This window comes from Myotis myotis, unplaced genomic scaffold, assembly GCF_014108235.1.
Source record: "Myotis myotis isolate mMyoMyo1 unplaced genomic scaffold, mMyoMyo1.p scaffold_m19_p_53, whole genome shotgun sequence".
Classification (NCBI taxonomy): domain Eukaryota; kingdom Metazoa; phylum Chordata; class Mammalia; order Chiroptera; family Vespertilionidae; genus Myotis; species Myotis myotis.
Genome location: NW_023416361.1, coordinates 714,394 through 726,831, shown reverse-complemented (window position 1 = coordinate 726,831; position 12,438 = coordinate 714,394). Strand labels below are relative to the sequence as shown.

Sequence of the window (12,438 nt, the reverse complement as noted above, 5' to 3'; positions counted from 1 at the left end):
CACTCCATCCATGCTTTTGTTCCGGCCCTCCGGTCCAGTTTAAGAACCCATTGTGGCCCTCGAGTCAAAAAGTTTGCCCACCCCTGGTCTGGAGTGTTCTCTTCTCCTTCCAGGCTTGACCCAATGTCACCGCCTTGGTGCAGCCACAGCTCACCCACCTGTCTAAGACCGCCCCCCTCTCCTGGGCGCTCCCCCTGCTAGCACACTGCTACACGGGGTTGGCCTTGTTTATTATTATTTTTTTTTATTTTATTTTTTTTTTCCAAATCACCACCAGTACATTTATTTGAGGAAGAAACGGTCCAATCGTATCAGGGACTTTTAAACTGGGTAGGACTAGAGGCACTGACCTGCCTAACTTCTGAGTGTTCACAAGTGCACAGGGAACCAGATCCCGCACACGCCGTCACCATTAAGCAGGTGCGCATTCGATGAGGGACTCATTCTGAGCAGCTACGTGATTTCCCTTTCAGAAGGTGCTGCCTTCCCATCGGGAAGTAGTGTTGAGAAAACAAAGGCAGAATCAGCCACGACTTCTAGCACAGGCCTGGGCATGACGGTGGGTGGCCTCATGGCGGGGGATCACGCCCTATTTACAAGCAGGAGAGCGGTGCTCCCAGCTGAGCTGCAGGGGGAGCTGGGGCTGACTGGGGTGAGTGGGGTGGGACCTGACCTCAAGAGCCGTTTCCCATCCGACCTGGGCCTCTGCAGCCTCTGACCCGCAACAAGCAGACCTGGTACAAGTTCGAAGCAAGGGGATGCTGCCCCGCTCTCCAGCCCCGCCCCACCTCCCCAGGCCTAACAGGTGACCGGGCCCTGGGTGCAGCCTCACCCCACTCAACCCTGCTTCTGGACAGACACAGGGCAAACATGGACGCCGAAGCCCAGCTGGGCTGCAGCACATCTAGGTGTTGCTGGGTTGGAGTTGTCTTACAAGGGCCCGAGCTGGTCAGGCCCCACCCGCGGGGGCCAGGCTGAGGGCCAGGCTGAGCCGCGGCTTTTAGTGATTCGGGTTACTCCAGGGCAAAGGACGATCCTGATGACACCCGGCGGAAAAGGAGGCTGGAGCCGCGGAAGAGCTGGCCCTGCATGCTCAGGTACTTCCAGCAGTGAATCCAGGACTTGAACACGGGGGAGTAGGGAGGGAGCCCGGCCTGCAGCCCACAGTTGTTCACAGCCATGAGGTCACCGACCAGCAGAAAGGGGTAGGTCAGCATGCTCACTGCAATCCCCATCACAAACTTGGTGTAGCTGCGGATGGCCAGGGCCTGGCTGAAGCTGTCATCCACCAGGTAGGCATTGATGAAGTGGGCCAGCAGGTTACAGCCCCACAAGAAAACCACATCTCCCAGGAGGTGAGGGATTAAGCCAACAAAGAATCCCAGAAACCCCTCCTCTTTGAAAATCTTCCCAATGGAGCTCAGCACGCCGCTGTACTTGGCCTCCCGTCCCACAAACTGAACCATGCAGCGCATTGAGATGACATGCAGGGGGTGGGCCAGCATGCGAGACACGCACTGCATCATCATCTCGTAGGAGGTCTCCTTCACCACCTTCCTCAGAGAGGTCTTCATGTCGTCCTTGTTGGACACCTGCTCGATCTCATCCGGAGGGAAAACCTTCTTCATGCTGCCCCGGGTCACGGTGGAGAGGGCGTTGGACATCAGTCGGGGGCTTAGGCCTCGGAACAGCCCGATCTTCCCATCCACTTGCACAATGTACTTAGCGTAGGTGAAGAAGCTCGGCAGATAGAGGACCTTCCTCCCCAGCACATTGGTCCCAACGGTGGGGGGCATCGGCTCATGGCCCACCTGGATGAGCAGTTTCACGTAGAGCAGCGGGTGGCTGAGCGCCGTCACGCCCGCGCCCAGTGCCACGAAGAGGGCCTCGGTGGTCGGGGCGTTGTCCCCAGAGCCCAAGCCCCCGGAGCCGCCGTCCATCCTGCGCGCCGAGGGCTGCGCCGCGGGCCGGGGGTGGCGCGGGTGTGCGCGGTGCGCGGGCGGCGGGTCGCGAGCCCGGGCCTCCACCCCCGCCGCCGCTCCGCCGCGCGCTCCGGCTCCTGCTCCGGCTCCCGCCATCCCCCTTATTTTTTAAAATATATTTTTATTGTTTTGAATCATGGATTGGCTGCCTCCTGCACGCCCCCTACTGGGGATCGAGCCCACAACTACTGAGCCGTGCGGCCAGCGTGTTGGCCTGGTTCTCCGTTTCCCCGCTGCAGGGGGAGTGCCTGGGCGCAGGCTCCCGTCCTCTGTCCTGGCCGGAGGCCCAGTCCCATGGCGGGCCTGTCACGCAGCAGGAGCTGAGGAGGGGTTTGCGGTGCATGAGCGAGGCCCGGGTCTGGAGGGTTTCGATGGCAGCCCCTGCCTGCTACGCCGGGTCCAGCACGAAGGTGGCGCTGCAGCCACAGAAATGGCAGACAGGGCTCCCTGCCTGTTCTCGGAGAACCACTCCCACAGGCGCCCCTGCCTCGGGGGCAAGTGCTGGCGTGTGTGTGTGTGTGTGTGTGTGTGTGTGTGTGTGTGAATATGTGCGTGCGCGCGCACATGTGTGCGTGCATGCGTGTATGTGAGTGTGTGTGCGTGTGTGCATGCACGTGCGTGCACATGTGTGTGTGTGTGTGTGTGTGTGTGCGCGCGCGCGCCTCCCCAGTCAGCCTTTGGCCATGTCTCATCTCCTGGCAGAAAGAATCCAGAGAAGCCGTGAGGATTTCTGGGCTGAAGACGACCACCAACCGTGTGCCCCACCCCCGCCCCGGGCACAGGTGAGGGGAGGGCTGGAAGCAGGCAGCCAGAAGGTTTGGTTAGACCCGGGCACCTTCTGGGTGCCCTGGGGAGGGGTGGGCTCGGCCCGGGACCTGGGCTCCTGGCTTCTCGCCGTGGGCAGGACACACCAGCCAGGACCCTGGCTCAGATCAGGGCCCACTCCTGGCTCTGCCTCTGGCCCTTGGGGTGACCCTGGCCCAGCGCTGAACCTCGACTTTGTCATCTGTCCAGTGGGAGAGACACCCCCTGGCCCAGGCGGGTGAGGCAGCAGGAGAGGACCCAGTGGCCCTGAGACCCTGCCAGCCGCGGGGAGCCCGCGTGGCGGTGCTCACTCCCCAGTGTCTGGTCTCTGCTGCCCATCTGCCAGGGAGGCTGCTATCTGGTGGGGTCCCGACAGGCGTGGGCACAGAGGCCCCGGCTGGTCGGCCGCCTCTGCCCCTCCCTCCCTGCCATCCGGGGCTCGGAGCTGCTGCTCTGCCCAGGTCCTGCCTCTGCCCGCTGCCTGCCTGGCACCGAGGCCCTCTGCCGGCCCCTTTGGTCTGCAGCGGGGCAGCGGCTGCGAGGGCGTCAGTGCTCCCTCCTCACGGCGCGGGGCAGGCACTCCCCGGCTAACCTCGGCCCAGCTCTGCTTCCCAGCGGCTCTCACTCCGGGGCAAGCGGCCCTCTCGCTTCGCCGGACCTGGCATCAATACCTCATCCCTGCTCTGCCCGCCAGCCCCTGCTCCCTGCTCCCGGCTTCTGCCTGGCACCTGGGTCTGGCAGGCTGGCACGGTGGCCAGCTTGGGGGCGTCACAGGCTGCCCGTGGCCTGTGCCAGTGCCATCGTTGGGCCTGGATCTGGACCTGGCTGAGAGGTGAGCTGGACAGCAGCGGGCAGTGGCCAAGGTGCAGGGAGCTCAGCTCAGCATCTGAAGCGAGGGCGCTGGTGCGGGACCTGGGACAGTGCGGGTGTCAGTAGCGGTGTGTGTGTGGGGGGGGGAGGGGGTGGTAGTGCGGAGCCTCCTGGAGGCAGTAAGAGCAGGTGCTCACTTCCTCCCCCTCCTGGACCCAGAGGCTGCTCCCTCTTGCCTCCCCAGGTGGGGTAGGAGCAGCTGAGTGAGAGCAGCGGTGCCTGGCGGTCAGAGGCCAGGTGCACCTCCCCCTGTTCCCAGCCCTCCCCTCCCCCTGCTCCCAGCCCTCCCCTCCCACCTGTTCCCAGCCCTCCCCTCCCCCTGTTCCCAGCACTCCCCTCCCCTGCTCCCAGCCCTCCCCTCCCCCTGCTCCCAGCCCTCCCCTCCCCCTGCTCCCAGCCCTCCCCTCCCACCTGTTCCCAGCCCTCCCCTCCCCCTGTTCCCAGCCCTCCCCACCCCCTGTTCCCAGCCCTCCCCTCCCACCTGTTCCCAGCCCTCCCCTCCCCCTGCTCCCAGCCCTCCCCTCCCCCTGTTCCCAGCCCTCCACTCGCCCTGCTCTCAGCCCTCCCCACCCCCTGTTCCCAGCCCTCCCCTCCCACCTGTTCCCAGCTCTCCCCTCCCACCTGCTCCCAGCCATCACCTCCCCCTTTCCCAGCTCTCCCCTCGCACCTGTTCCCAGCCCTCCCCTCCCACCTGTTCCCAGCCCTCCCCTCCCACCTGCTCCCAGCCCTCCCCTCCCACCTGCTCCCAGCTCTCCCCTCCCACCTGTTCCCAGCCCTCCCCTTCCACCTGCTCCCAGCCCTCCCCTCCCACCTGCTCCCAGCCCTCCCCTCCCCCTGTTCCCAGCCCTCCCCTCCCCCTGTTCCCAGCCCTCCCCTCCCACCTGTTCCCAGCCCTCCCCTCCCCCTGTTCCCAGCCCTCCCATCCCACCTGCTCCCAGCCCTCCCCTCCCACCTGTTTCCAGCCCTCCCCTCCCCCTGTTCCCAGCCCTCCCCTCCCACCTGCTCCCAGCCCTCCCCTCCCACCTGTTCCCAGCCCTCCCCTCCCCCTGTTCCCAGCCCTCCCCTCCCACCTGCTCCCAGCCCTCCCCTCCCACCTGTTCCCAGCCCTCCCCTCCCACCTGCTCCCAGCCCTCCCTCCCACCTGCTCCCAGCCCTCCCCTTCCCCTGTTCCCAGCCCTCCCCTCCCACCTGCTCCCAGCCCTCCCCTCCCCCTGTTCCCTTCCCACCTGCTCCCAGCCCTCCCCCCTCCCACCTGTTCCCAGCCCTCCCTCCCCCTGCTCCCAGCCCGCCCCTCCCACCGTCCCAGCCTCCCTTCCCCCTGTTCCCAGCCCTCCCCTCCCACCTGCTCCCAGCCCTCCCCTCCCCCTGTTCCCAGCCCTCCCCTCCCACCTGTTCCCAGCCCTCCCCTCCCCCTGTTCCCAGCTCCCTCCCCTCCCACCCTTCCCAGCCCTCCCCTCCCTCCACCCCAGCCCTGTTCCCAGCCCTCCCCTCCCACCGCTCCCAGCCCGTTCACTCCTCCCACCGCTCCCAGCCCTCCCCTCCACCTGTTCCCAGCCCTCCCCTCCCACCTGTTCCCAGCCCCCCCCTCCCCCTGTTCCCAGCCCTCCCCTCCCCCTGCTCCCAGCCCTCCCCTCCCCCTGCTCCCAGCCCTCCCCTCCTACCTGCTCCCAGCCCTCCCCTCCCCTTTTCCCAGCCCTCCCCTCCCACCTGTTCCCAGCCCTCCCCTCCCCCTGTTCCCAGCCTCCCCTCCCACCTGCTCCAGCCCTCCCCTCCCCCTGTTCCCAGCCCTCCCCCTCCCACCTGCTCCCAGCCCTCCCCTCCCCCTTTCCCAGCCCTCCCCTCCCGTGCTCCCAGCCCTCCCCTCCCCCTGCTCCCAGCCCTTCCCTCCCACCTGCTCCCAGCCCTCCCCTCCCCTGTTCCCAGCCCTCCCCTCCCACCTGCTCCCAGCCCTCACCTCCCCCTTTCACAGCCCTCCCCTCACAGGTGCTCCCAGCCCTCACCTTCCCCTTTCCCTGCCCTCCCCTCGCACCTCCTCCCAGCTCTCCCCTCCCACCTGTTCCCAGCCCTCCCCTCCCACCTCCCCCAGCCCTCCCCTCCCACCTGTTCCCAGCCCTCCCCTCCCACCTGTTCCCAGCCCTCCCTCCCACCTGTTCCCAGCCTCCCCTCCCCCTTCCCAGCTCCTCCCCTCCCACCTGTTCCCAGCCCTCCCCTCCACCTTTCCAGCTCTCCCCTCCCACCTCCTCCCAGCTCTCCCCTCCCACCTGCTCCCAGCTCTCCCCTCCCACCTGCTCCCGCCCTCCCCTCCACCTGTTCCCAGCCCTCCCCTTCCACCTGCTCCCAGCCCTCCCCTCCCACCTGCTCCCAGCCCTCCCCTCCCCTGTTCCCAGCCCTCCCCTCCCCCTGTTCCCAGCCCTCCCCTCCCACCTGTTCCCAGCCCTCCCCTCCCCCTGTTCCCAGCCCTCCCCTCCCACCTGCTCCCAGCCCTCCCCTCCCACCTGTTTCCAGCCCTCCCTCCCCCTGTTCCCAGCCCTCCCCTCCCACCTGCTCCCAGCCCTCCCCTCCCACCTGTTCCCAGCCCTCCCTCCCCCTGTTCCCAGCCCTCCCCTCCCACCTGCTCCCCGCCCTCCCCTCCACCTGTTCCCAGCCCTCCCCTCCCACCTGTCCCAGCCCTCCCCTCCCACCTGCTTCCCAGCCCCCCCCCTTCCCCTGTTCCCAGCCCTCCCCTCCCACCTGCTCCCAGCCCTCCCCTCCCCCTGTTCCAGCCCTCCCCTCCCACCTGTTCCAGCCCTCCCTCCCCGGTTCCCAGCCCTCCCCTCCACCTGTTCCCAGCCCTCCCCTCCCCTGTTTCCCAGCCCTCCCCTCCCCCTGTTCCAGCCCTCCCCTCCCCTGTTCCCAGCCCTCCCCTCCCACCTGTTCCCAGCCCTCCCCTTCCCCTGTTCCCAGCCCTCCCCTCCCCCTGTTCCCAGCCCTCCCCTCCCACCTGCTCCCAGCCCTCCCTTCCCACCTGCTCCCAGCCCTCCACTCCCACCTGTTCCCAGCCCTCCCCTCCCCCTGTTCCAGCCCTCCCCTCCCCCTGTTCCCAGCCCTCCCCTCCCACCTGCTCCCAGCCCTCCCCTCCCACCTGCTCCCAGCCCTCCCCTCACACCTGTTCCCAGCCCTCCCCTCCCCCTGTTCCCAGCCCTCCCCTCCCACCTGCTCCCAGCCCTCCCCTCCACCTGTTCCCAGCCCTCCCCTCCCACCTGCTCCCAGCCCTCCCCTCCCACCTGCTCCCAGCCCTCCCCTTCCCTGTTCCCAGCCCTCCCCTCCCACCTGCTCCCAGCCCTCCCCTCCCCCTGTTCCCAGCCCTCCCCTCCCACCTGTTCCCAGCCCTCCCCTCCCCCTGTTCCAGCCCTCCCTCCCACCTGTTCCCAGCCCTCCCCTCCCCCTGTTCCCAGCCCTCCCCTCCCACCTGTTCCCAGCCCTCCCCTCCCACCTGTTCCCAGCCCTCCCTCCCCCTGTTCCCAGCCTCCCCTCCCACCTGTTCCCAGCCCTCCCCTTCCCCTGTTCCCAGCCCTCCCCTCCCACCTGTTCCCAGCCCTCCCCTTCCCCTGTTCCCAGCCCTCCCCTTCCCCTGTTCCCAGCCCTCCCCTCCCACCTGTTCCCAGCCCTCCCTTCCCCTGTTCCCAGCCCTCCCCTCCCACCTGTTCCCAGCCCTCCCCTTCCCCTGTTCCCAGCCTCCCCTCCACCTGTTCCCAGCCCTCCCCTCCCCTGTTCCCAGCCCTCCCCTTCCCCTGTTCCCAGCCCTCCCCTCCCACCTTTCCCAGCCCTCCCCTTCCCCTGTTCCAGCCCTCCCCTCCCACCTGTTCCCAGCCCTCCCCTCCCCCTGTTCCCAGCCCTCCCCTCCCCCTGTTCCAAGCCCTCCCCTCCCCCTGTTCCCAGCCCTCCCCTCCCACCTGTTCCCAGCCCTCCCCTCCCCCTGTTCCCAGCCCTCCCCTCCCACCTGCTCCCAGCCGTCCCCTCCCCCTGTTTCCAGCCCTCCCCTCCCCCTGTTCCCAGCCCTCCCCTCCCACCTGCTCCCAGCCCTCCCCTCCCACCTGCTCCCAGCCGTCCCTCCCCCTGTTTCCAGCCCTCCCCTCCCACCTGTTCCCAGCCCTCCCCTACCCCTGTTCCCAGCCCTCCCCTCCCACCTGCTCCCAGCCCTCCCCTCCCCCTGTTCCCAGCCCTCCCTCCCACCTGTTCCCAGCCCTCCCCTCCCCCTGTTCCCAGCCCTCCCCTCCCACCTGTTCCCAGCCCTCCCCTCCCCCTGTTCCCAGCCCTCCCCTCCCCCTGTTCCCAGCCCTCCCCTCCCCCTGTTCCCAGCCCTCCCCTCTCACCTGTTCCCAGCCCTCCCCTTCCCCTGTTCCCAGCCCTCCCCTCCCACCTGCTCCCAGCCCTCCCCTCCCACCTGTTCCCAGCCCTCCCCTCCCACCTGCTCCCATCCGTCCCCTCCCCCTGTTTCCAGCCCTCCCCTCCCACCTGTTCCCAGCCCTCCCCTCCCCCTGTTCCCAGCCCTCCCCTCCCACCTGCTCCCAGCCGTCCCCTCCCCCTGTTTCCAGCCCTCCCCTCCCACCTGTTCCCAGCCCTCCCCTCCCCCTCTTCCCAGCCCTCCCCTCCCACCTGCTCCCATCCCTCCCCTCCCACCTGTTCCCAGCCCTCCCCTCCCACCTGTTCCCAGCCCTCCCCTCCCACCTGTTCCAGCCCTCCCCTCCCACCTGTTCCCAGCCCTCCCCTCCCCCTCTTCCCAGCCCTCCCCTCCCACCTGTTCCCAGCCCTCCCCTCCCCCTGTCCCCAGCCCTCCCCTCCCCCCCCTCCCAGCCCTCCCCTCCCCCTCTTCCCAGCCCTCCCCTCCCACCTGCTCCCTGCCCTCCCCTCCCACCTGCTCCCAACCCTCACTTCCCCCCAGCCCTCAGGCTCCCGAGGGCCTCAGAGGCTGGACTTGGAGTGGGGGGCGCCCTGACGGGACCCATCCCGGGGCTCACCAGGGTGTGTGGGTGCCCCCAGAGGGGCAGGAACTCCTGGAACAGAAGGGCCGAGTGTGAGAATGGGTGTGCACACATGTGTGTGTGTGTGTTCCGGGGAGGGTCCCGGCTCCGTTCAGGTCCTCAGGGAAGGCTCTGAGCCATGAAAGGCTACGCCCTCCTCTGGACAGGCCGGGCGTCTGCAAGGAGGAAGAGGGGCCTGACCTGCACCTGTCCGGAGCCACCGCTGAGGTGTGCGCGCGGGAACACGAGTGCATGTGTGTGTGAGCCTGTGTGGCACTCGGGCGGGCGCCGGCTCACGCGGACCCCGCTGCTGCCGCCCTGGAGGAGCTGCCCTGGTTGGCAGACTGGGGTGCCGGGTGCCGGGCCGCCCTGGGCTGCTGTGCCCTGGCCCAGGCCGGCGGCTGCGGTTGCGGCGCGTCGGAGGACGAGTCCATAAGTGCCGTGGGGCGGACGGCTCCCGCACGCACTCCGCGCCCCACTCAGGACCGCCCGGGGGGATTTCTATCTCAGGCCCAAGCGCCGGAAACTCCTGAGCCTGTGTCAGCCACTGGTGCTCAAACATTGATTTAGTCAATATTTTTTAAAAAATTGATTTCAGAGAGGAAGGGAGAGGGAGAGGGCGAAACATCAGTGATGAGAGAGAATCACTGACTGGCTGCTTCCTGCACGCTTCCTCCTGGGGACCGAGCCTGCAACCTGGGCATGTGCTTTAACCGGGAATCGAACCCGGGACCTGTGGGTGAATGGGATGACGCTCAACCACTGAGCCACACCAGCCAGGCTCTCTACTTTTCTTCTCCCTTCGACTTGATTGTTTTGAACAGGAAAGGGAAGTTCATGGCCAGCACTGGAGTTCCCAGTGGCCTGGCCCAAGACCTGGGGAGGTGTGGGGGCCCAGGCTTCTCTTGGTCTCTTTATGAACCCTCAGGCTCCTCTCTCTGTGTCTGCGCCACCTGCGCCCTCCTTCTGCCGCCCATGGGCCACCCTCTCACTCTCACAGCGGACGGCGAGGCCCACCTGCACTTTGATGCCACGGCGCAGTTCCCGTCTAGTCTCAGGGTCCGCTCCGCTGCGTCACAGCCTTCGGCCGCAGGACGTGTGTGGGTCACTGCTTATGATGAATGCACGGGGGTGGGGGGGTGGGGGAGGTGGGGGTGGGAGGGGGGGGCGAGTTCTGATGGAGGGGGCCAAGCCACCCAGGGGCCTTCCTGCAGAGCGGGAGGGCGGCAGACCCCTTGCTCAGGGGGTCCCTGCTGCCACGCGCCCCGACAGGCCCTTCTATGAGAGTTGGTGGGGTTTGTTCAGCTACAGCCTTGCAATTGCTGGACCTGGACCTACGTTTTTTATTAAATATTTTTATTGATTTCAGGGAAGAAGGGAGAGGAAGAGAGAGAGAAACAACAATGATGATAATCACTGATTGGCTGCCTTCTGCACCCCCCACACTGGGGATGGAGCCCGCAACCCGTGCCTGTGCCCTGACCGGGAATCAAACTGTGACCTCCTGGTTCACAGGTCGCCGCTCAACCACTGAGCCACGTGGGTCGGGCCCAGACCTACTTTTTGTCACCAGCCTGCCACCTCCCACAAGTCCCTCCTCCCATCCCCGTAGCCAGCCTTGCACTTCGCAGCCTCGTTCCGGGTAAGGCCAGGCACCCCTTTGCCCTCATCCCCATCACAGTGGCTGGGAGGACCCCTACATCGGAAATGTGCCAGGAAAAGGAGGATGGGTGTGGGAGAGGCAGGGGGAGGGGCACAGGGGCCGGGGACACTCGGGGGTGGGGAGAGTGGAAGGAGGCGGCTGGAGGTGCTGGCTACACAGCTTGTGCCACAGGGGTGCCCACGTCGTCCGACCTTGAACTTCGCCCTCCCTCTGTCAGCACCGCACCCCTAGCAACTAACCAGACCTGGAGGGTGTGGCCCACAGGGCAGGAAAGGGGGGCTGGCAGAGGTGGGACTGGCAGAAGTAGTGGCAGAGTGTGAGTACCTAGGTGTGGGCGGCGGGGGTGGAGGGAGGGCATCTGGAGATCACGCGAACCTCCCACCTCACAGCTTTGCCCCAACTGGCCCTGCTCTATGTAGCTGCGAGACCCCGTCTCCCCGCCCCCTGCAGTCCCCAGGGCCTGGCGTTGGACTTGGGGGCTCTGGAATGGAGCCATCTGTTGGGCTGGAAGCCGGGTGCCTGCCCCCCGCCCTGGATGGAGCGCTGTCAGATCCTCCAGGCCCCAGGAAGGATGGAAACTGGCCTCAACGCAGGGAAAAGCTTAGAAACAATTTCTTTCTTTACTGAGATTATGAAGGAGAAAAGACAAGTAAAAATAGCCCATCTGGACGGGGGGGCAAAGCAATTTCCTTCTGAAATATGGTTTTCTGATTCTTAAAAGATGCAATTTAAAAGGTCCTGGTGGCTCTGGATGGGGGGTGGGCCAGGCCCCTGGAGGCACCGGGTGGGGACTGACTCGCTGTAGGGGCCTCCCTGAGCCTGTCCATCCCTTTGACAGGAAGCCAACCCCACATCCTAATGCCCAGCCTCCCAACCAGCCCTCCAACCAGCCCTCCAGTCAGTCCGCCAACCACCGAGTCACCAACCCGCCAGACAAGCCATCACCCCACTGACCAGTCCAACAACACGTTACCCTGCACCAGGCCACACCTCCCACCCACCAACCTCCTAACTACCAACCGACCCAGCAACCAGCCAATCTGCCAACCAAGCGGCCCACTAATCAATCTTCCTACTACCTCACTAACTAGCCTATCAATGCACTCACCAATCAACCCATTTCCCCACTGTCCAATCAGGAGAGAGAAACCATACAGGAGTATTAACAGGAAAGATGAAATATAAAGGTATCAACAAAATAGAAGATGACTTACGAAGGATTACCCAGTAGCTATAATAGTAGGTTGCCAACCTACTTTAAAGAAACACAGAACTGCACAGCGGCGTGGCTCAGTGGTTGCGTGTTGACCTATGAACCAGGAGGTCACGGTTCAATTCCTGGTCGGGACACATGCCGGGGTTGCAGGCTCGATCCCCAATAGGGGGCGTGCAGGAGGCAGCTGATAGGTGATTCTCTCCCATCATTGGTGTTTCTATCTCTTTCTCCCTCTCCCTTCCTCTCTAAAATCAATAAAAATACATTAAGAAAAGGAAAAGAAGAAAAAGAAACAAGGACCTGCAGATACGGAGTGGCTACTACCTCTGAGCCTCAGGCAGAGCGTCCCAGGGCGGGAGGGCCCCCTGGGTAGCCTCCAGGGCTGACACAGAGGAGGCCCACTGGGTGGCAGAAGAAGGTGCTGGGGGTTGGACTCCCCGGGCGCTGTGCCTGGGGCAGTGCAGGAGCTATAGGTGCAGGCGCCTCGGGCAAGGCCCCTCCTCCTGCCGTTTCAGCCCCTGCTCCTGACAAAGCTTCGAGAGCCCACTGGTGAAGGAGGAACGTGCACAGAGTCCCGGCTGGTTCAGAGCAGGCGGTGAGGAGGAGATCTAGGCTGAAGGCCGTGAGGTCATAGCTGGCTCACCCATCCTCCCATCACCCCACAACCTAGCAACCCCCTGACGCATAGACCAGCCAATCAACTCACAAGCCCAGGCTTCCACACCCACCCTATCACCCCACCAACCGGAAAACCTCTAACCAATATGCCAACCCAGCCACCCACATACCAGCCAACCCAGAACCTGGTGCTCTTGGTGTTACCCTATTCCAGGTGCTACGCTCAGGCTATGAGGACAGTCTCTACCTTGAAGGAGAGACACTGAGAGTAATTTATCCCGATTG

General features: G+C 65.5%; 1 protein-coding gene across 1 annotated transcript; it reads right to left on the bottom strand.

Moving 5' to 3' along the window:
- Positions 1-267: 267 nt before the first annotated feature.
- Positions 268-2,078, bottom strand: LOC118657366 (mitochondrial carrier homolog 1-like). Its single transcript, XM_036311252.1, has one exon. The coding sequence runs from the start codon at positions 2,076-2,078 to the stop codon at positions 1,014-1,016; it is 1,065 nt and encodes a 354-aa protein (XP_036167145.1). The 3' UTR covers positions 268-1,013.
- Between the last annotated feature and the right edge of the window lie 10,360 nt (positions 2,079-12,438).

What these genes read in the sequence shown, in the direction of transcription:
- LOC118657366 (XM_036311252.1), bottom strand. Translation starts at nt 2,078, where the DNA reads ATGGCGGGAGCCGGAGCAGGAGCCGGAGCGCGCGGCGGAGCGGCGGCG.